Source organism: Anomalospiza imberbis, chromosome Z, assembly GCF_031753505.1.
Source record: "Anomalospiza imberbis isolate Cuckoo-Finch-1a 21T00152 chromosome Z, ASM3175350v1, whole genome shotgun sequence".
Classification (NCBI taxonomy): Eukaryota; Metazoa; Chordata; class Aves; order Passeriformes; family Viduidae; genus Anomalospiza; species Anomalospiza imberbis.
Genome location: NC_089721.1, coordinates 28,925,178 through 28,948,780, shown reverse-complemented (window position 1 = coordinate 28,948,780; position 23,603 = coordinate 28,925,178). Strand labels below are relative to the sequence as shown.

General features: G+C 34.5%; 1 protein-coding gene across 6 annotated transcripts in view; it reads left to right on the top strand.

Moving 5' to 3' along the window:
• VPS13A (vacuolar protein sorting 13 homolog A) overlaps positions 1-23,603 on the top strand; it is a 109,412-nt gene that overhangs the window by 5,415 nt on the left and 80,394 nt on the right. For all 6 annotated transcript variants that reach the window (XM_068175866.1, XM_068175865.1, XM_068175864.1 and 3 more), the window contains exons 2-20: positions 2,676-2,719; positions 3,261-3,303; positions 4,179-4,274; positions 4,576-4,677; positions 5,343-5,452; positions 5,658-5,717; positions 6,769-6,828; positions 7,040-7,120; positions 7,550-7,607; positions 10,328-10,455; positions 10,664-10,770; positions 11,435-11,606; positions 12,000-12,062; positions 15,761-15,896; positions 16,456-16,550; positions 17,402-17,544; positions 18,852-19,053; positions 19,133-19,247; positions 21,984-22,120. In XM_068175866.1, coding sequence (XP_068031967.1) covers positions 2,676-2,719; positions 3,261-3,303; positions 4,179-4,274; positions 4,576-4,677; positions 5,343-5,452; positions 5,658-5,717; positions 6,769-6,828; positions 7,040-7,120; positions 7,550-7,607; positions 10,328-10,455; positions 10,664-10,770; positions 11,435-11,606; positions 12,000-12,062; positions 15,761-15,896; positions 16,456-16,550; positions 17,402-17,544; positions 18,852-19,053; positions 19,133-19,247; positions 21,984-22,120 — 1,952 coding nt within the window. The remainder of the gene's footprint in view (positions 1-2,675; positions 2,720-3,260; positions 3,304-4,178; positions 4,275-4,575; positions 4,678-5,342; positions 5,453-5,657; positions 5,718-6,768; positions 6,829-7,039; positions 7,121-7,549; positions 7,608-10,327; positions 10,456-10,663; positions 10,771-11,434; positions 11,607-11,999; positions 12,063-15,760; positions 15,897-16,455; positions 16,551-17,401; positions 17,545-18,851; positions 19,054-19,132; positions 19,248-21,983; positions 22,121-23,603) is intronic.

Genomic DNA, 23,603 nt, shown 5'->3' with positions numbered 1-23,603 from the left:
ATTGCAAGCTTTGCAAGTGTGGTGGCTTTGGAAATATTTCCTGTTTACTGCAGGGATGTTTAGTCAGTGTCTTGGGCTCTCTCTCAAGTATACGAAAAAGAAAGGTTATATCAATACACAAAACCTAGTGCCTCTTTAGTAGCCTTTTTTATGCTTTGATGGTCCATTTACTGTGATCAGACCATAACAAGATTTTTGTAAGTAAACTGTTATATTTTAGTGAACATGTTTCAGTAATTTTATACTAAAATTCAGATGCTTGGGGTTCTACTAATGTGTATTTCTTCTAGTGATTCTTAATTAAAACATCAAACTTTTTGATTGTAAAATCGTAAGTGATTTTTCAAAATTGTAAAATCATAATCATTAACAGTGAAGAATTATGTACCTCACTTCCAAATCCCAGCATTTAATGTGGAAATTTCAAAAGCTTCCTATTTGAAACATTATTGATTCTCGAGTTATCATCTGCCATTATAATGTGCTCAAATAAAATGAGAAATAATTCTGCCATCACAAAACATTGTTTATAAATGTTTAAGATAATCCTTACTCACTTTGCAGTACTTTGTTTTTGGAAGCATCCGGGCTGCCAAATTACTGTAACTTGAGTTACTATACCTCTGCGGAACTGTGGCATGTGTCAGACTCTTGATAAATGAGAGGGAATGTTTACATAGCCATCAGTGAAAGTGAAGAAACTCAACGCAGTTAAACTGCTTCATGTGTCACATAGTCTTACAGTTTGCTTATGAATGTTTTTAACATGGCTTAACTGATCTGCAGAAATTGCACCTTGTGCCTGGTAACTTGGTTATGAACCTGAACCTTTGCTCTGGATACCATTAGAATTACTTGCCATGAATACAATTACAATTAGTGGTATCTTCTTGGGTCCAATTTCCCAAAATTGGTGCTACTTTGAACAGTTGTTGATTGCAATTAGCACTATATAACTGCAAGAATATTCTTACAATTGGAGCTCCCATTTCCCCATATATTTTGCTATTTCTAACATGCATCCCAAAAGAAAAGCATTTTGGGTCAATTCAATCTTCATTTGCAACTTGAAGTTGTATTCCATTCCAGGTCTGTAATCTGCTTCTGGTTTCTGGAATCTCATGTATGCCCCTGCTCAGCTATATCGGATGTCTATTCCATGTGCATGTGTTAATGCTCTACAGCTAGTTTGAAAGTAAACATCACAGAAGCTTCATTCTTCTTGTAGATTTTGCAGAAGACATTGCTTTGGACTGTGTGCATGTTTAGGTTATGAGTTTTCTGGTCCCAGTATTCCTTTTATTATGGCAAGTGTTTGATGTGAAGTATATTGTAAAACTGATCTTGCAATTTAAATTTTCTTTGTTCACGGTATACTGAACTTCTCTCCTTAAAATTTAGATTACTGAAATACTTCCTGTGAATTTTTGTAGGCCTATAAATAAAACTGGCAAGAATAAGATTTTTTGAGGGCCAAAATTCCAGTCACATTTACTGTTGCTAGATTTCTGCAAGGATAGGAGACAGATGGTTGAGGAAAAAGAAGCTAACTTTTGATTTCAAAATGGATTCTTAGAAAATTGAGAACGGGTTTTCCAGCATCTTTACTTTGAGTAATTTTAGGTTATTGTTCATTGATATGCAAGCTCCATGAGACAATCTCAGATATTATTTTGTGGAATGATTAATCATCTTTCATGGTCTCAGTCATCATTCATGGATATTTGACATGTAGGCTGTGGATCTCTTCCACAGTAGAAGTTTTGGGAACCATAGGTCTTGGACTGCTGGGGTGCCCCACTGTGAAGGGGTAGGGAGCACCCAAAATTTGTAGGTACCCATGGTCAAAAAGGAACAACAGAAGTTAATGTGCCTGTAAAAATTTAAAGTTTTATTAATAAATTATACACACAATGTGGAAATTGGTACAAATTATAGTATAAACACAGTATATGGTGGTATACTGTATATAACACTGTATATGGTGGTAAACACAGTATGATCATAGGGTATGGTGGTAGGCCTTGGGTAAGGGATGGGTGAAAGAGAGGAGAGAGAGAGATACAGAGATTAAAGCGTGGTACAGAGAAAGAAAGGAAGGAACATCAGCAGTCCTGACTACAGCGTCAGTGCAGCTGATGGCGTGTCCAGGGTCCTAGGGCACATGTGTGTCCAGGTTTGATTCTGGGTATCTTTATACAGTTAAGATTTTTGTGCCATGGAGCTAATTTGCTTGTTTACTATGAAAATGTGTTACTATCTGCAGTTCATTCTTCTAGACCTTTCTGGGAATGGGTCAGAGGCCTTTAGGGATCTCTGGAGGTTCTTATCCCTCCTTACTGGATTGACCTGAGGTTGACAGTCCATGCCTGCTTCTTGTTGTCATTCCTTTGCTTATGCTCTTTTTCAGGAGCCAGAATATAGACCTTTGTCCAAGAATAATTCTGGCTTATGTCTGTATGGCCACCTTCTCTTGTCACATCCTGTTCTTTCTCGTGGCATGTTCTTACTAAGTAATCTTGATTGACTCCACTGCTATCCTCTGTTGGTGTTTGAGACATACATTAGGCCCCTTATCTTCTAGGCTTCTGTAACCCACAGATTAAAACTTTGGGACTTGCGGTGTGTACCACTTTGCTTATTCCAGTTTTTCTTGTTGGCTTCTTTTCTTTTAGGAGCTGTAGCACTGAAAAATCTGGAAATAAAAGAAAATGCACTGGTAAGCTAGTGAAAATAACAGTAATACTTACAAAAATTATTCCTGATCTATGTTTTATGTGTTTAATGGGTTTAATGTTCATTTTTTTGTTCTTATTTTAGGATACACTTTCTTTTAAGTGGAAGCTTACTGATTGCTTTCTCTGCTCCTATATAGATAATCTGATTAATTTGAGATTAAATTTAAAGGGGAAAGTATATGCATTTTTCTTCCCCCTAAGAGAGCTCTCAGCAATTGCTAGAAGAATGTGCTTAGGTCAATGTGCTTTTAGCAATACTGAAATGAAATACTGAATACTGACTTTTTTTTTCTATAGCTCATGAAGCTAGGACTTTGTTTTTGGGAATGTATTTAGCCTAACATAGCATAACAGTCTAAATTGGTAACCAAATGCTTGCTTATCCGTTATACTGATTTTTTTTTTTTTTCTTATGAGGTTGACAGGTAAGAGTGTTAAGGTTATCATGATACCTTTTCCTGCATTGGAACATTTCACAAGTTGCTGAATTAAGCTTAAATTTTCTAAAAATCTTTCTTTCAGAGTCAATTGGATGTGCCATTTAAAGTTAAAGCAGGACATATTAGTAAGTTACATTTTATCTTGTACACATGCAGGAGTTTCTCAAAGTACTACCTTTCCTTGCAAGTGACTTTAGGCATTCTAAGCAAGTAATTTCCATATGTTTGTTGATTTGTATACTTTGTACACTCTAAAGTTGTCTCTTCTGAAAATAAACTTTTTGAGGAAGCTCCTTACAATAAAGTACATTGGTGTCTTGTTTGATCACCTCAATATTAATGAGAAAATAGCTCAACACAGCAAATATGAGCTGGATTTCATTCCTTGTCTTAACAAGACTCCACAACTGATTTTTACCTTCCACCTGCTTTTTCATTTCCTTCCTTCCTTGTTTTTGCTAATATAAAAGGTTTTCTTGTTGCAAGTTGATTTTTTTGTAAAAGTGGTTTCTTAAAGTAAACTAAGTCTAAAGCCATTATGCTTCCTTTAAATTGACCCTGGAATAATGTGTTTTCTGTGATTTAGTATTTTATTAAAATTTGCTTTGGGAGGCACTGTAACCTCATGCTTCCTGTGTTCACAAAACCTAGTATTTATGACTGATAATGTATAAGCTGCCCATATGCTTTTCTTGTTTCTGAGGGTGCTGCAGTGGATTTTCAAGGAGGGAGACATTGCTGTTAAGAAGGAGGAATGTAATTCAAGGAAATAAGGAAAGATTGTAGACTTGATAGTTCTGCTTGCAGAGCAGCTTCTCATGTTGTTTGTGTATTGTGTAAGAAAATACAACCCAACTGAGGCATCTTTTGCCTCTGGTGCACTGGGGTATTTTCTATCCAGTATAATAATTGTTGAGATTTTGTGTTTAATATGAATTATCTTTGCATTTCTTTTCCAGTCAACTCTTTAATTGTATACTTCAACCTTTTGTGTTTGTAGGTCAACTTAACCTACAGATTCCATGGCAAAACCTTTATACTCAACCTGTTGAGGCAGTCCTTGATGGAGTTTATTTGCTTATTGTGCCCACAGCCAGTAAGTTAATTTATAGGAAGAAGTGACTATAGATTGGTCACTTCTGGATTTCAGAATTATCTGGAATGGGTTGATAATGTTTTCATGAGCTTTATTCTTAGCAGATACTTTTAGCAATTACAGTTAAATAATGGAGTGGAAGTCTTTCAGTAATTTACATTTAATCACCTAATTTTTTTTGCTATGTAACTGTTATATGTGACTGTTACAAAAATGTAAAAATTTCAGCTTTTGAAACAGTATCTTTAAAAACAATATATAAGGCTTTTTGGTATTATACATTTTTACATTATGTGTTTAGGCATAAAATATGATGCTGAAAAAGAAGCCAGGCAGCTCTTGGAAGCAAGACAAAGGGAATTGCAGAGGATAGAAGAAGCAAAGCAGAAGATAGCTGACCGAGGTAAGAGTGGGAAAAGCTGCTGAAAGTGATGCTGCTTCTTTCTTTACCTTAATCCAGAAAGATGCAGACTTTGTCAATGTGTTCTAGATTCTTGTTTTTTCCTTGTTACCTAAAAACTTATTAGTTACAGTTTTTTAGGTATAATTGCCATCAGTATTGCAGAACCAGCATTCTGAAAATAAAAAGGTTTGAGTGTTGATGTGATCTGATATAAATTGTGCTTTTGAAATACTGCTTTTGTATCATATGTTGCCTGACATTTTCTTTCCTCTTTCATGAGAAGCAGTGTGTTTCCAGTATCAAAGCATTTTTACTAATACAGCTTTTTAAAGGTTTGTTTCAATCTGTTCTTCATTACATTCTTATCTTTAAATTCAATTTCTGGTACTTCCCAGAAATATGATTTGCTCACCTAGACTACTGATGGGTGCTGGTCATACTTTTGAACTACCTGATTCTTCACTCTGCAGGTAATAAAGCTAGGAAACCTTCTAATCTGAGAATGTAAATGTTGCAGATTATACAGAGCAAACATGTTTCTATACAACTGGAGTACAATGTAATAGAAAATTCAAACACTTATCATGCTAAAGTTATGGATTTTGTCTAATTTTAAAAAATACTGAAATGTAAACAAATTATTAAATTGTTTTCCTTTAACATAGATAAAGTAAAAGAAGAGAAACAAGACACTTTTGTAGAAAAGCTAGTAACTCAGGTCATCAAAAATCTTCAGCTGAAAATTTCTAACATCCATATTCGCTATGAAGATGATGTAAGTACTTCTGTTTATCTTAGAGTAAGGGGTTGTGCACTGTAACATGAAATTGGGAACCTGTCTGATTTCTTCTAGTTGCTTTTCATTTTGAGAGAATACTAGTAAAGTTGTGGAATTTTATTAGTTTGATTAAAAAGAAACAAACATATGCTTATAGAGTATGAAATAATAATTTTTTTTGTCTTTTCCTGTGTTCTGTTAGATCACAAATCGTGACAACCCCTTGTCATTTGGGATTTCACTTCAGAATCTAAGTTTGCAGGTAATTTTATATCTCACCTTTTATCTGAAAAACATATTAATATATACCAATAGGTGAAGTTGTGCTTTTGTGTGTTGTGCTTTATGGTAACATACTGTCTAATGGAAAATACACCTGTAATCATCAGCAGTGCACAGTGGTAACTACTTGCTTTATCAAATTCAGCATAAATACTGTGGTGGATGTGCCATTAAAGATAAAATGGTAGCATTAAAATAGATCTTTAGGAGGGAATTCTTATTCTTTGTCTGCTGTTTTTTGTGATTTCCAATACACTTTGCTGGATTTGGGCTGTTCATTCTGAATATTTTACTGAAAGTGACTTGAGCTCCAAGAAAGGAAGTTACTGCCTGATAACAGAGAGTGGTGGGAAAGGGAAAAAAAAGGAAAAAAGGGAAAAAAATGACATCTTTTTCTCAACTGGAGCTAATTTTTTTTGATCTGTGAGCTGCACTTTAAGGTGCTAAGATTAGTAATCACAAGATGGTATGAAATTTTTTTTTCTGGAAGACAGTGTAGTAGGAGCAGTATGTTGATTGTGCTGAGTTGCTGTGATTCAATAGTTTTTGCTGTCTAACTGCTAGTCTTAAAGAAAATATGTCTTAAGTAAATGTTACTTTCTTGAATGAAATGGTGATTTTGTGAATGCTTGTTCCTAGCACATTAAAGGGTCTTCTGTAGGCTCAAACTAAAACTAATTGCTTCCAGAGTTATAAAAGAATTCAGTCCCTTGTTTATCTCTGTCCAAAGAGCCTGCCTAAAAATATTATTGGTGTAAAGGAAAACAGTTTGCAATACTGAAAACAGAATCTTAAAGTATCTTTGATTCTTGTGTGCAGCCTATCAGAATACGTACATGTACATATTTTTGGGGGAATTAGCCTTTTCAAGTTTTCGCTTAAAGTAATGAATTAATCATCTTAAATCAGAAAATTGTATTCCATTATTTTCCATGGTATTTAGTTATGATGATATTACTTTCTTTTTTTGTACTTAAAACATGTTGGTGAACTACAGATATTGGAGTATTTTTGTTTAATTCTCATTTCAGACCTCAGATAAGAATTGGAATCCATGTTTACATGATGAAACTGCCAAATTGTTCCACAAGGTACAGTATAGACTGTATGATAAATAAAGAATTGCTAATAAAACAAGATGCATTAGAGTTTCAGAAAGTAAGATCAAGAAAACTTGTAACTGTGTAGGCTGTATAGCAAAAGTAACATTCTGAATATTTTAATTCATCCAGACTTTGTGAAATCCAAATTATTAATCTAAAATTTGTAGATACCAATACATATGTTCTGTTGTGTTTACAGCTTGTGCGACTGGATAACCTTTTTGCTTATTGGAATGTGAAATCAGAGATGTTCTACCGTGGTGGTTGGGATGAATCATTGGTAAGATAGTTTATCTAGTCTTCTAGTTGAAACTGGGAAGCAGAGAACATGCTTCACATTCAGGTCTGCTTCTTTTTATGTCAATGTCCTGGGGAATTGTTTGTAACTAAAAGTGGTTTTAGGAAAAAACAGTATATGTTAAGGCTTTTATGTGATGGAAGTATAATGCTTATCTGAGAAAGTTAAAAAAAACAGTCTTCTGTGAGTATCTGAATTTAGACAATTGATGGTCATCTTACCACTATTCAATTTTATTTTATTAGCTAAATATAGACATACCATTCTGTTTAAAACAGAGATGAGTATTTTCAATTTTGCTTTGGGTCAGAGGTATTATCTGAGAACTGTTTAAAAATGCTAACATTTTGTACTTAAAACTTTATCTGGAAATAGAAATGCAACTTCCTGTTCACTTCATTGTGTGTGTAGGTTAACTTAAAACAGGGAGTTGCCAGCCACAACATGATTCCAGATGGTTATGATTTTGGTAAGTGTTATTTAATTGTAATACTAATTTTTAATTATATTTTTTGCTGGATCTCAGAGGTTGTCACTTTGGCTGTTACTCAAAAATCTTACTAAGGAGTGCAGTTTAAGCCTGGAAGAGTAACTGTCTTTCTAACAGTGAACAGTTTTTATGTAACTATAGTATAGTTAAATAGAAAAAGCCTTGATAAGAGTGAGTCTTGAGTCATGTATCATTCTAATGGAATGTAGTACATAGATTCTCATTGTTAACATCCATCGATTAATTTCTTTAAGAAGTTTAGCAGTAACATACACACTGTGTAGGTTTGGTGAATTCATATTAGTTTGAGTATGTTTTTGAGGTCACCTGCTTTATGCAAAGTATCTTTTTTTCCATAAGAGGTGGAAATAGTAATCACACAACTTTGAAACGTTAATTTCCTTTTTTTTAGTGGAACTATTGCAAGTTATATTGCTTTGAGTATTACTTACTGTCCTGGGGTGACAGGGCATTTTCATGCTTTGTATCCCAATCGTGTATTCCTGTTCCCGTGCTCTCAGTTTGTTTTGTCTATTGCCGTGTCCCTCCCCCGGCTGCTTGCTCTGGCTTGCTGCTGCTAGGTGTAGGCCCGCTTTGCTTGCTCTGCTCTCTTGTTTTTTTTTTGTTTTTTCTTTGCTTGCCTTATTTTGCCATTTTTCTATTTTTGTTTTTCCCTTCCTTCCTTCCTCCCCTTCCCTGAAGACATCGGACCTGCTTCGGACCTTGATTTGGGAACGTCAAGGAACTCCGAAGTCTGCATTACAGAGAAGCTCAGCACCCTCCTCAGCAGACTGCCCAAGCAAATATTTTTACAAGTTTTTTCCACTTTGTCTGGTCGACTGTCCCTGTACGGGCCACCAAAAATATTTGTCCTGGTTTAGGACAAATTAGGGGAAAATCTCCAAAGGAGCCCTTTAAAGGAAACAAACCTCCACAACTCCTCCCCTTCCCCCCCACCAGGTTTGGGAGGAATTTCCTCGGAGGAAAAGTGAAAAAAACTTGTCTATTAAGCAAGAGCAAAAAACACTCCCCAACACAAGAAAAAACAGCCCGAGATGACAACAAACGTTTTCACCAGTCCAGGAGGGCCTAAAGCTAGCAGCAGCAAGCCAGAGCAGGCAGCCGGGGGAGGGACACGGCTATAGACAAAACAAACTGAGAGCACGGGAACAGGAATACACGATTGGGATACAAAGCATGAAAATGTCCTGTCACCCCAGGACACTTACTTAAGCCTGAAAATCACATTGGCATCACTCAAACATGATGATAGTTTGCTTTCCATTGTATGGAAAATACATGGTTTGTGTTTATCATGTGCATCTGTGTGACTGTTTAGAAACTGTTCACAAGTCTGAATGGCCTTGGAAATGGCTTGTTCTCCAGCAGGAAGGTCCTCAGTTTACTATATCCAGGGTTAAAAAAGGCACTGTCAGTTTTAGCTGCTACGTTCCCCTACAAGAGTCTCTATTTTGACTGACAGAGAGCTATCTAGTAATTAATTCCTTCTGATTCCTTACCCATCTTTTTTAGTTGCTGGATTTGATTCTTTTTGCAAGGAAAAAAATGTTAGACATTATAAGTTGTTTAAGTCTTTATGTAGTAAGTTCAAAATGGGTTTATGTAAAGCTTAGGATTCAAGATTTACACTCTTAAAATTCAGCAGTGCCATCAGAAATGCTGCCCGTGATGCTTTACTGTGGTAAATGAAAATTTGGTTCTGTTTGGGGCAAATCTTTAAAAGTCTCAGACGTTGATAGGAAGGCAATAAGCATGAAGTCTAATTTTGTAACCTCATGTAAGTAGAAACATTATACTTATGTATAAGAACCATAAAAAATGGACTTTAGGAAGCTAAATACAGGGAGAAAATTAATTGAAATGCTACCATATAAAGGTGTAGCTAAAAGTTTCATGGTTTCTTCTTGCAAAAATGCATGTTTCCACTAGTATGAACCTTTCAGAGAATTTGGAATATTTGATATGTAGGTAATATATCAGTATTTTTGCTGAGATGAAGGAAACCATATTTGAAAAAAACATGATTTAGACAAACTCAGATAATACAAAAATTTTTGCTGTTGGATCAATTACTGAAACAGATGAAAATATTGAACTAAACATGGCTTCAAAAGCCTGATATTGCCAAACTATGGAACAGATAAAATATTTCTCCTCTGAATGTTTTTTCTTGTAATATTAATTTTGTTCCATGCTTACTTGGGCTTGGAATTAGAAATATGGAATGTTTGTTTTTAACCATTGTTGTGAGTATAGTTTATTGAAGAGTAAAGCATGTGTGACAGCAACAATAACAAAAAAATCTTAAGGAATAGGAGTTCCTATAGTGAAATAAATCCTATATTTCAAACTGTCTAGTACTATAAATGTATCATAGCCAAAAAAGGTTCCATTTGTTACAAATGTAAACTATTTATTGAAACACCTGCATGTAATTCAGCGTACAGGAAAGTTTGTGGTGGTGTTCTGCAAAAATTTTGTTTCGTAAATGTTGCCAGATTGAAACTGAAAATTGAGTATAGATTGTATTCTATTTTAAGTTGTGTTGGTGCAGTTCATGTTTTTCAAGTCCAGCATTCTAAAACTAAGTCTGGCAAAATTTAAGGTAAATATATGTATAATTTATTTCAGTCTTAAATAATTTAATTACACTTTTTATATCAACTTGTATTTTTTAGTATTCCGCCCAATTTCAGCTAAAGCCAAGCTCCTTATGAATCCTCGATCTGATGTTGACTTTTCATCACCGAAAATAGATCTAGATGTAAACTTACAGGATATAACTGTTGAATTCAATAAGCCACAGGTACAAACTATTTTTCTGAAGTTATATGTAATGTTGTAAAAAAGTTAGTTTGCAGAATAAGAAAGGTGGTCTGAAATTTTATAGTGTACATATAGAATCTATTAACTTAGTCTTGTTTTTTTTTGTAACTGATTTTTCTCTTCCAAGAGAAGCTTGATACTTGTTCTCAGAAAGATAATAATGCTCGGTTTGAATTTTGTTTGCCTAGTACTTCAGTGTTATGGAGCTTCTTGAGTCTATTGATATGATGACTCGAAATCTGCCATATAGGAAATACAGACCTGATATTCCAGTGCACAACAACGCCAGGATATGGTAGGCAACCTTAGACTTTGAAAATAATTTATTAGTTATTAACTTGAAATAATTACCAATTAATTGTTTCTTACTTAAGAAGGTTAGAACTCATTTCCTACTGAGAGGAAGTCTTCTCTTTTGTTTTTATTATTTTTTCTTAAGCTAGTATTGTAGGACATTGATGAGGACCTCAAACCAAAGCTGTGGACACAATATTTGAAAACCTGTGATTGCGCTCTTAAAGACCGTTATCAGGAACTTAAGTCTGAGAGTATTTTTGTATCATAAATTTGCTTAATTGAAAGCCCCTGTTATATGTTAGGTAGTTCTACAAGAATATCACTATTATCTAAAAACAGGCAAACCTTTGCGACACAGATGGCAAAGATTTGATTTCTTTTCAGAAGATTCCTTGCAAATATATTTTTGTTATTCTCACATGTGCATGCATGGATTTGTGGGTACTTTTCAAACACAGTTTCCTTTGAATTTTAGGAACCAGGAGTCTGTCAACTTTGTGTGGGGGGAAAAAAGTAAAATTCTTAGGTTTCTCAGCTGATTAGAAGTATGCTATTAGTCAGGGGATTTCACTCTTGGCAACTTGAATTTGTATTAAGTGAGAGCCTGCAAAGCCTTAATACACCAAAAGAAAGATAAGATATACATTTGTCTTTGCTTTTAGGTGGAAATATGTTATTGATGGTGTCCTTGGAGTAAATGTTCAACCTAAGCTCCAAATGTGGTCATGGGAACATATTTCACATCATAGGAAGCAAGTGAAGAACTATAAAGAGTTGTATAAAACAAAGATAACATCAAAAAAACCTAGTGAAGAAATCTTAAAATTGTTGGAGGTTAGTAATTTTCTGTTGAAGGCTTAAATATTGTTCATCTTGATACTTGTTCAAACTTCAATGTTAAAATGTTCCTGAATCACTTCTAAGTTAAAATAAAATTTTCAGCGACCATACTTGCAACTTTGTCACTACCTTTCTTTGTTAGTAGTATTAATGAATACATGAGGTAAATCTTTAAATTAGAAACTGCAAGAAAAAAACAGCTTAAGGTGGTGTGCTGTTCTTTTGCAGCACACCACCTTAAGCTGCCTGTTAAGTTCAAGTTTTCAGGTGGAGCAAATTAACTTGGATTGCATGAATTGAATTGCTTGCTGTCGTTTCCTGTAAAACTGAGCTGTGGAATGCAACAGTTGTTGAATTGTCAAAAATAATTTCTCATCTCTCTTCTAGGAATTCGAAAAGGCCTTGGATATTTTTAACATCACTTTAGCAAGGCAACAAGCAGAAGTTGAGGTAAAATTGCATCATTTAAATGAGTCTATGAATAACTGAAACATAAGTTTGTGGAGATTTTAGGCAGACGCGTTTTAGCTATGATGATTGAATTGTGTATCAAACAGTCTTTAAATTTTCCTTGTTAATGGCTTTTTGTTATAAGGCATGATTAGTTTTTCAGCTTGTAATTAAACAAAAATTAAATGACTCCATATACTCTTTCTTCAAAATAACTGATCTGAGATAAATCCCTTTCTACTTCTGTGGGAAAGATCTACTGTGGAAAATGTAGCCAAAGGATGACTGAAGTAAAATTGGAAATGCTTACACCCAAAGCTGTCCCTCCCCACAACAGCCTAGACTATTAGTTTATTCCTTTTTTTCATGATATTGTGTTACATTGAGTGGTCACCTGTAGTATGTTGGCTCTTTGAAAAGAAATTCAGTGTTTCTGTTTGCAAATGTTACTCTGGGTACAGCAAATGCAGAATACATTTCAGTAGATTATGGCAATTAAGCAAGATAATGTGACTTGAGTAGTTATGCTTAATTTGTTAGCCTTGGTTTTCCTAGGCTAATGTACTGCTTAGTTTTATATATCGTATCTGAGCATCTTTCTAGGACATTGAAGTGAAATATTTGTAGCTTTTCTGAAATCTGTGATCTTTCTCCATTAATAATTAAGGCACCTAAAAGTAAGCAGAATAAGAAGTTTACAATCTGAAAGAAGGCAGTAATTAATAATTAAACTTTATAAAGCTCGGTTACTACTTACAGCAGTGCTTGAAAGCAATTAGATTTTTTTTTTTTTTGGTATGTGAAGTATATTAAATATAGTATAAATGCAATTGCTCCAGTCACAGATATTGTGCTTCTAACCCAAAACTGTGAAGAGGAATCTATAAATGTGATTTTTCCTTCTATTTGTCTGTATATACACCCCCTTTTGAATGCTTTTGTTACCGTTATCCACACTCTAACAGAATCAGAAGAAATATTCATGACTGCTCCCCTTCAGTTTGTCCAAACTGGAGTGCTTTTCAAGGGCTGGGGGAAGGTTTGGTTTTGGTTTAGTTCTCATTTGATTTTGGAATAATCTTATCTTGTGTATAGTTTATCTTGTTTTTATCTTTTTCCTTCAACTTTTTGCAAGTTGATGGAAATCTTGAAATATTTCCTATCTAGATTTGTTCTTCCTTCTCCCAGTGTGATTATGCTGCTTATGAAAGGTTATGTCATATTGCATTCCTGACTACCTTCAAATCCTGAGTTTTAAGATACATTTCTGTAACACTTAGATGTAGGTTGTAAGAAAATGAATTTTCAGTTGTTTGGGCTTTAAGTCTTGCATTTGAAAAATGTTGGAAGCACATCTTGAAAGATGTGCTGGCTGATTATCTGAATATATTTCAAAGTATTGAAAATCAGGTCACAGTAATTCTAGCTGTGTTCTGTCTCCATCTATCTGTCGGGACGCATCTGTGTTGTTATCAGGTCATACCTTTGAAAAAGGATTCAAAGGACTTAGAGGAGACAAATCTGCTACTGCTTCGGTATCCTGACAGCTTAGGTCTGCCAAGTATTTAAAGGAGCACCCATTAGATGTGGGCTGATTAAAGCCAGGCAAATGATCCTGCTGTTTGTGAAGCTTTTCTGTTTCTTAAAAGCATACCTAAGAGTTGAATTTCAAGGGCTTACTTTTATTCAGACCTTGAAATCAAGCTCCTCAGAAATCACGTTTGTGATCACAGTGCTGATTTTCAGGCAACTTTGTAGCCAGAACTTTATATTCCAAACGTCAGACCATTTTTGCTTTTTTATCATGAGTGTTTGAAGTGCCAAATAGTAGCTTCAGTGAGCTAAGCATCAAGTCTCTGTATCAGCTTGAGAAACGTTATCCTTTCAACCTAGGGCAGACTTTTAGCATTTACTTCAGTAAGAACACAGGATAGAGTCATGGAATCATTTAGATTGGAAAAGATGTGGAAGATCACCAAGTTCAACTGTTAGCAGAAAATTGCTAAGTCTACCAGTAAACCATGTTCCAGAGCACCACTCTATGTGCCTTTTAAATACCTCCAGGGATAGTGACTCAACCAAATCCCTGGGCAGCTTGTTGCTTTGCTTGGCACCCCTTTCAGTGAAGACACTTTTCCTAACAGCCAATATAAACCTTCCCTGGCACAACTTGAGGCTGTTTCTGCATGTTCCGTTGCTTATTACTTATGAGACTGACCTACCTGGCTACACCCACCTTTCAGGTAGTTCTCTGTTTTAGTCAAAATAGTTGACCTTGCTGATTAAGTTTATGACTGCATTGATTACTAAACCACTGTAAATGGAGGAGAGGGAAAGTTCAATAGGATTCTTCAGCAAATTTTTGTAGTTCCTATACTGAACAGATTTTTTCCTTCATCTTTGCAGAAGTGGCTTCTGTCTGCAGTCTTTCTTTCCCTGGGTTCTGGTGCCTGCTTCTGCCTCAGACATGTGAAAGAGTCATAGCTTTAATCACTTATTCTCCATGGCAGTTGTCCTTCAGCACCAACCCCTCAGTATCCCAGAAATCTGTAATTTCACAGACTTAACCTCCTTTTATCTAAGGCCTATCCATTTTTCCTTTGGGTGATTCACTTTGTAACTTCTGCTTGATGACATGGTAACTTTTATAAAGAGGACTGTTGAGGACTTGGTTCAAACTTTTTGTAGCTTTGTGTTGTTAAGCTCACATTCTGCATCATCTCTCTGAGGTGAATCAATAGTATAAATCCAGAAGCCTTTACATTTTGGTGGTGAGTCCTGCCTTCCTTTGTCCAGTAGGTATGTAGATGTGACAAGTCCCTACAGAGTACCGATTTATAGTCAGCTCTTTTTTCCTATTTGTGTTGCAGAGATATTTGGGTTTTGAATGCTGAGAAGGGATTCCTGTCTCACTTTCACTAGAGTGTCTTTAAATTTAGGGCTTATCTGCAACTGATTGTGTATTTTTTGGATTGTATTAGTCACGAAGAAAGTTAGCTTATGTGGATGACTATAGTTCTGAGAACAAATTTGTCTCTTGGATCACTTGATTTTTGTTTGCCATCCCCATGACAAACTTTCAGTGGTCAACTTAGAAAGTCTACACTTTCTGTGACGATCCAGTATTGGAATCATCACTGGCATGAGACAGGGCATCCGCTATTTGTGGAAATAATGAGTGTGGGAGGAGGGAGGGGCTTCCTTACTATTCTAACTATATGTATCACGTGCAGGAATAGTTAGGGTAAATACTGTATTATGAGAGTAAATACTTCTTAACTTGCTTTGGGTATCCATCTTGAAATGAAAAATACAGGGCTAATATAAAATTTGGCCTGTGATGGCCATTTAATCGCTTACATATGATTTTTAAATTATTCTTTAGAAAGCCATTGCATATAATGTATATGGTGAAAGCTGGAGAGAATTCTGCTATGTAAGAAATGTTTATTGACCTTTTACATGCTCTGTTTTTTTGTAAAGGTGGTTGTTACTATGCAAAATAAAATTGGTCCATAATACACTGTGTACTTGAAAAAGTGACTAGAAGGGAAACTAAATAAAAACATTTTGCCTTTTTAATGCTTGTCTAATGATGTTCTGATATGTTAGAGCTGCTCTTGGTCTATATTTTTCTTAGAAAAATGAATAAAAAAGCATGAAGAAAATTACTTACCTGAATATTTTTAAAATTTAAGGCAACTAAGGCTGGATTGAAAATCTACAGGCCAGGAGTAAAACAAGATGATGAAAATTCTGGTGGCTGGTTTAGCTGGATATGGAGCTGGTCGGGTCAAAAAAAGGATGAACAAAACCAAGAAGTAAAGGGTTCAAGTATGATAATTTACTGTTATTACTTTTGTTACTAGGAATCTGGAGTCCTAGGTACTAGCAGTGGAACTTGTTATCAGATTATTGCTGTATTCATTTTCTCTTAGCCTTTTCTTTTGTTGACATAATTGTTAATTGCATGTAATAGAGGTTGTACAATTGTACAACTCCTCTGTAGTTCCTTCTGAACTGTGTTCAATACAGTAGAAGTTAACAGAATGTAAACACTTTTACTTGCATTCATTTTAAAATTTGTCTATTTCATGCAGTGTATGTTTGATTTATGAGGCACCTAGTAAAGATTATGGAACATATAAAGTAAATTTCAAAGGCTTCTTCTGTTGTTAGCAAGATAGGAAATAGAATAAGTAAGGAAAAATTATAAGAGCATATTAAAGCATGCTCTTTAAACTCCAGGATATTTTCTTCTACTAATTCAGGACAGTAATGTTGACAATATCTACTGTATATTGTAGAGCTACCAAGCACTGGAAAGTGTATAACAGTATTTGCATTTTCAGATACCTACACTCAGTTTAACTAATCTCTTGAAATGTGGCAGGTCTTGAAGAACTGATGACACAGGAAGAGAAGGCTAAACTTTATGCAGCAATTGGATATAGTGAAACAGCTGTGGATCCAACCCTTCCAAAATCAGTGAGTCATAGCTGACTATATGGTAACAAACAGTAGCTTTATCTACCAACAAAAATCTATAAAGATGATACAAAATCACTTTTAAATTACATGAAGCTTTTTCTCTATATTTGAATATTGTTCTGATACTGCATGCTGGTTTTCTGCATCCTTAGATGCAGTTTCAGTATAGTGGCTACAAAGCTTACTTTTGGATATTCTGAAATAGTAAAGAATAATTTTTTTTTTGCTCTAACAAGAATAAGATCGTAGATGTAGTGTACTGTAGTATAAATACTGAAGTATATTCATATATTATCTTACAATATTCAAAAGCTTTTTAAGAAAATGCTCTAGGGAATCTTAATAAGATCTTAATAAGATGTAGTGTACTGTAGTATAAATACTGAAGTATATTCATATATTATCTTACAATATTCAAAAGCTTTTTAAGAAAATGCTCTAGGGAATCTTAATAAGATCAGGAAGTGCACTGTAATGTAAAATATGAATGATAGTAGATGAGGTAGAATAAGTGATTATATAAGGAAAGAAATGATTCAGGGATTGTACAGGGAAAGAGTAACATTTTGAACTCTTTGGAAATAGTCTGATAAGTCCTCTTACTATGAGATACTAAGGTGCTTTCTACCTCAGCATCAGAGAGTCATTTTCATAAAATGTGGTAAAGATACAAAACCCTCATATTTAGCCCTGCCTCTTTGTAGACTTTTACACCAGCTATGATACAAGCTATGCCTGAAAGCAATAGTTTCAAACTTAGTTGTAGCCTTCATCTCTTCCTAAACTGTATCAAGATGTATACTAATGTATTTTATATTTCTGTGTTGTTGTTTTTCTGGCATATCTAGTATGAAGCCATGAAGTTCTCTGTGAACTTACTAAGCATGTCGATATCAATAAGAGAAAACCAGCAAACTCCTAAGCTAATAGAATTTTCATTAGCTGACTTGAGTACAGTATTTACCCAACGACCAGGTGCACAAGCAATAAGGTGAGCTTTCTCTGTCAAACTGGTTTTGCCTCTCATGAAATTATGATGATGACTAGTAGGCATTTTAAGACTGTGTTATGGTATTTAAGTGTCATTTCTTGTGCGGTTTGGAGTGGAATCATTCTGCGGCTAAGGGATGAATCATGGATACTCTTCCCATGATTGAATTCTCTGCATCTCCAGAGCTTTTTATGCTAATATGGATATACTCTTTTTTTTTTTTTTTTCAGTTTGTCATTGTTATGTGCAAACAATCCAGTTACTAACTTGTTATTTGCTTTGAAAAGTGACTGTTAAGTTTCCTTTTGAAACTTAACCTGAGCAAGGTGATCTTGCAACCACTTGTTTGTGGGCATTTAACATGACTGGAAAGTTCTTGTGTTCCCAGTTCACTTCAAGATTTGGGGAAGAAAGATGTAACTAATGATTTTTCCTTTGTTTTGTGCTCTCAGAGTACATGGTGAAAAGCATCTACTGAAATATTTCAATTTTATTTCAAATGTAATGACTTTAAAATTCTGGAAGTAGGTAACCCTCCTGTTTTAAACCTTGTTCCCTCTACTTTGAGTTGTATAATACATGTATGATATTAGGATACTATTGATCTTGATTAGTTTTATGTATAATTTTTTCTAAGATTTTGCATCAGTGTTTTCTCTTGGTACTCTTGTGCATCCAAATGGCCCTGACAATGCTGTTGTACTAAAAAAAAGGGGAAAAAACGCTACATTTTTTACAGTGAAATATTTTTCTTAGAGTTGGGAGATAAAAAAATCTTCAACTGAGAAGCTGTTACAGAGGTGGATAGCATCTTGGAAAAAAAAATCCAAGATCCAAAAAGTACCTCTTGGAGTAATTAGACTGTTTATCTTTGTTTCTTTTATTTCTCTGCACCAGAACCCCTTTCTCTCTGCTATATGTCTGTTTCCCACTATAAATACACCTTCTAATTCCTGAAGTCATACTAAAAAATTCTCATTTGAATTCTACAACTTTGCAGAATCTCTTACCTGCCCTGACACCTGTCCTCATGAAAAATGTGTGAAGGAAATAACTTGGATGCCCTTTTGTATTTAGACAGGGGCAACCAGTAGACACAAAAGATAATGAAATGGAAAAGAGTTAACACATGGATGGATGTATTATATCCTTAGAATAAGCTATTTATACTTAAGGTAGGGTAGAAATGTGTTGTATTGGATTGTGATTTGTTTTTTTTTCCATCTAATTTTTTATATTCTTACCATGTAATTGTACTTAGCCAGATGGATATTGCATCTGAACAGTCTACTTACATTTTTTTACAGGTTTGAAACAAAAGTTACCTCTCTTGAAGTTACAGGAGTGTCTCAAGAAAAGTGCACACCCCGTCTCCTGTCTTCTCGAACGGTCTATTCAGATGACAGTACCTCACTTTTAAGCATAATGTTTGAGACTAACCCTTTGGATGAGAAAGCAGATCAGAGGATTAGAATAGAATCACAACCACTGGAAATAGTATATGATGCAGTAAGTAAATATTTGAATAAGCTATAAATCCTCAAAAGTCCAACTTAATAGTAAATTTACCATGGCTTTTTTTAAACAGATGACAGTAAATAACTTAGTGGATTTCTTCAGACCTCCAAAAGATGTACATTTAGAGCAATTGACATCAGCAACTCTGATGAAACTTGAAGAATTCCGTGAAAAAACATCAACAGGCAAGTGCTGCATGCTCTTCTGACGGCACACTCAGACAGCTTCTAGATCTTAGGAATGCTAAGAGTGTATCTTTCCCTATGGAGATGTGTGCATTCAAGTCATAGCTTTCTAACACACCACCTAAACAAGTTGAATTTTTCAGTCTTATTGTAGTATGTTTATTCTAGGTATTGAATAGACATACTGCAATAAACATCTCTGTTTGTATTTCTTTTAACTATTTCTGCTTATTTATAAAATATGCTCCAAAGCCACAGATAGTGTTTCAGTATTTTTACTCCATACAGAGTTAAAAGAGTTTGTTACATCTTCTGTTTTGTTCATCTGATATGTAAAAAGCCTTAGTTATTTATTACTCCTCAAATACTGATTCTGAGATCTTAGTCCTCTAAGTTAACCTCTGAATCCTTTTCAGATTTCGTGTTTTTCAGGACATTATGCCTTTGCATAGGTGTTTTTGATTTTCTGACTTCCTTGATAAATACTGATTTTGATTTGCATTGACTCAGTTCAAGTTATACAAACTGTATTTATCTGCTTTACAGCTGCTCAGATTTACAGCTGTTACACTAGTTTTCATTTCATCCTGTTTATCTCTAGACATCTTGTATTTTAAGATATGAATGCAAATGTTGAATACTGTGAAGACTAGCACTGAGATCTGTGGACTTAATTTGTTCCAGTAAGGATGTCTGAGGCTTTGTAAATCAGAGATGTGTCCAGCACAGTGTCCTGTCTCTGTGGATGGGAGTGGATGCTGAGGGGAGATTTCATATATAAATTATTTTTAAAAGGAAAAAAACAAACAATGGATGTTTTCTTAAACGTCTTACAATTTCTTAACCTATTAATAATTAAATTGTAAATATAAAAAAATCTGAATACTCAAGTGATAAAGATCTAAAGAAAACTCAAGCAAAAAGTTTATTAAATTGATTGCTTCTATCAGGCTAGTATTGAGAGGGAAATCAAACATCAATGGTATTTTTATTCATTAGTTCTTCTTTGAGTGAACTGTTTAATTAAGGACTAATATCAGATTAACCAGAATTACATGGATCAACTTGCTTGTCTTTTCTTTCAGAAATTTCTTGAGCAATATTGAGTATGTTGATACAACAGTTGATTGTTGATTTCTGAGATAAAATTTAAAATTTGCTTAGATATAATATGCTTGGTTTTCTGCTCATTAGCACCAAATATAGTGGTGTTGATCATAATTAATATTTTGTGGAAATACAAAATCATGCTCTGTGTTTATTACAGTTTGAGCATATTGTTACTGTAGAGGTATATCCAACACTGTTTGTACCCTCACAAGAATGCTGTGTTGTCCAGAGTAACCTAAAACCTTTTTCCAGTCACAAATGAAAAATTTGATGAGAATATCTAAAAATATGCAGTACATTGCTTGTAAAATCTTGTCTGAGTCTTAGGGAATTGCCAGGGGAAAAAGATTGGATCTGCAGAATACTTCTATTGCAGGAGACTATGCTAATCTCAGAGGTAGAATAAGAAAAATGGGAACATAGAAATATAATTAATATGTCCAGACCTGCAGTCCTCAACAATGAGTTCTTAACACTTTTCTACAGACCAATAGAACGTAGCTGGAAAATACAGGGGAGCTGTGAACTGCAAAATTGAAGGAACCTGCTACACTGGAGTAGTTACAATTTTCAGCATTAAAATACATTAGAAATGCTTGGTTTACCAGAGCTCGATTTGTGGATTCCACTACATTTTTTTCCCAAATAAAAGAAACAAGAAAATATTTACTTGACCTTTCCACATCACTCAAATTCAACTAGGCAGTGCAAACTGATAAAATCCTACTCTTCTTATTATTCTGAGTTGTTTTGTCTTGCAAATCCTGAAATATAGTTGCCATCCAGTTCTTTACTGACTAGCCTAGCTCCCCTGTGACAGTGCAACCTTTGATAATGTAACAGTTTTAATTGTTTTCTTACCAGTAGATGTGTTTACTGTCATGTTATCATCTTCATAATTCATTATCTCTACTTCTGTGATCATCAGCTTGTTGTAAGCTGTAAATATTTAATGAGTTGAAGCTGCATTATAAGGCAGTTTCCAGAGCTAACTTGAAGCAACACCATTCACTCTTCAGCTGAGCAAAAAAGCAGAATTTGATCTCAAATAGTATAAATGTCTGATTTTCCCGACTAATTGCATGATTTTTAAACTTAATTTTTGTAAGATCATATGTTTGCATATCTTTGGTATCTCAAAATGGAGATGTTTGTCAGCAGAGTTAGTGTAAACTTGTGTATTTCAGCATCAAAAACACTCACAGTTTGACCAGTGGATTTGGATACTCCCAATAAGAAATTCTAGAGCAATTAAATTTCTCAATCTATGGAACATAGTGGGTTAATTCATTATTTTCAAAGTTGCAGTTCACATTCCAGTTCTTCTCATTTCATCTCTGCTCAGTGGGAAATGTTTTTGAGTTTGCATATGTCATGTTGTTGTCTATACTTGTCAGTTAGCACTATTTGCTATCATAATTTCATCTACTTGATTCTTCTTTAAGGAGTATCTATAAAGAATGGTTCAGAAGAAATATGAAGAGCATGTGTACCTTAGTTACCTACCATACAGAGTTTGTTTAAAATTAGAGTAGATTTTTTTTTTTATTGCTTTCTTTTAATCCTATAGGTTCTGTGTGAATTACTTTTGTTTGTTTGTATTTAATAATTGTACTGTTTTTTCAGGTTTGTTGTATATTATTGAAACCCAGAAAGTTCTTGACCTCAAAATAAACCTCATGGCTTCATACATCATTGTTCCGCAAAAAGGATTCTATGATCATACATCAAATTTACTACTTCTGGATCTTGGTAGTTTTAAAGTATGTATTTATGTAATGCAGTAATTTACCAAAAATAATAATTCAGCTTTTTACCTGATTTACAGTTTCTTAATTTGAGTTTTATGGTAATGAAGAATACTACGGTACTTACTCTTACTCTTACAAGAGTAAGAGTGCCTCTTGCAGTTTATTTATTAGATATTTATTTTAAAGTGCTTTCTAGTCAAGGTAAAAGTTACTGAACTCTTCTCAGTGGATTCGTTCATTGCAAAAGAATTGATAGAAAATACTCCTTCCCTAGTATGAAATTACTGTTGATACTTTGGACTGCTACATGGATAATGTCTAGTAATTTTTTACATTGCCTTATAATATAAAATAGTGTACTTCTTTGTTACATGATTAATGGTATTCTTATTTTTCATATTATTATTACTTACCCTTTAATCACTGAATTTACTTTAAAATGAGAAAAGTGAACATACTGGCAATATTTAAGATAATTTGGATGAGATAACTTGGATGAGGTGAAAGGTATGTTTGAGATAATGATTTATCTTTTTGACTTTTCCCTTGCATGAGATATGTAAAATTATAATTTATCACTATAAAAAAGAAATAGACTTTGAGATAAAATAGAAGAGACTTTGTCCATATTATTAGCAGTCTTCTTACTCATTGATTAACTTGTGTTCTTCAGGATAAATCATCTTATATGTGTATAGGCAATTTACTTTTTATTTACTTGCATTCTGGGTGAAATTGATTCTGCCCCTTACTATCTGTTTAGATTGCTGTCTGTGTTCTAGCAAAAACTTGTTTCAAATCCTAAAATCTTGCTAAATATAGTTAGTTTTCTGTGTAATTTCCACATAATTACTTTCTGAACATATGATTTCAGTTCGAATTATGGAATGGTTTGGCTTGGAAGAGACCTTTAAAGGTCATTGAGTTTAACCTCCCTGCAATGAACAGAGACATCTTAAACTAGATCAGGTTCCTCATCCACCTGTCCATCCTGACCTTGAATGTTCCCAGGGATGGGCATCTGCCTCCTCTCTGGGCAACTAGTGCCAGTGTCTTGCCACTCTCATTTTAAGAAAATTCCTTAAATCTACTCTTAGTTTTAAAGTGTTACCCCTTGACTTGTCAGAACAAGTCCTGGTGAAGTCTGTTACCATTCTTTCTTTTTGGCCCACTTTGAATACTGAAAGGCTACTGAAAAGTCTCCCCAGAGCCTTCTGTTTTTCAGGCTGAGCTGCACCAACTTTCTCTGCCTTTTTCTTAGAGGAGAGGTGTTCTGTCCCTCTGATAACTTTTCTGGCCCTTCTGTGGACCTGGTCCCACAGGTTGCAGTACTCCAGGTGAGGAGCAGAGTAGAGGGCAGAATCCCCACCCTTGCCTTGCCAGTCACACTGCTTTGGATGCAGCCCAGGATATGTTTAGCTTCCTGGATTGTGAGTGCACATTGCCAGGCCAATGTGACACCCGTTTACAAAAAAGGTAGGAAGGAGGATCCTGG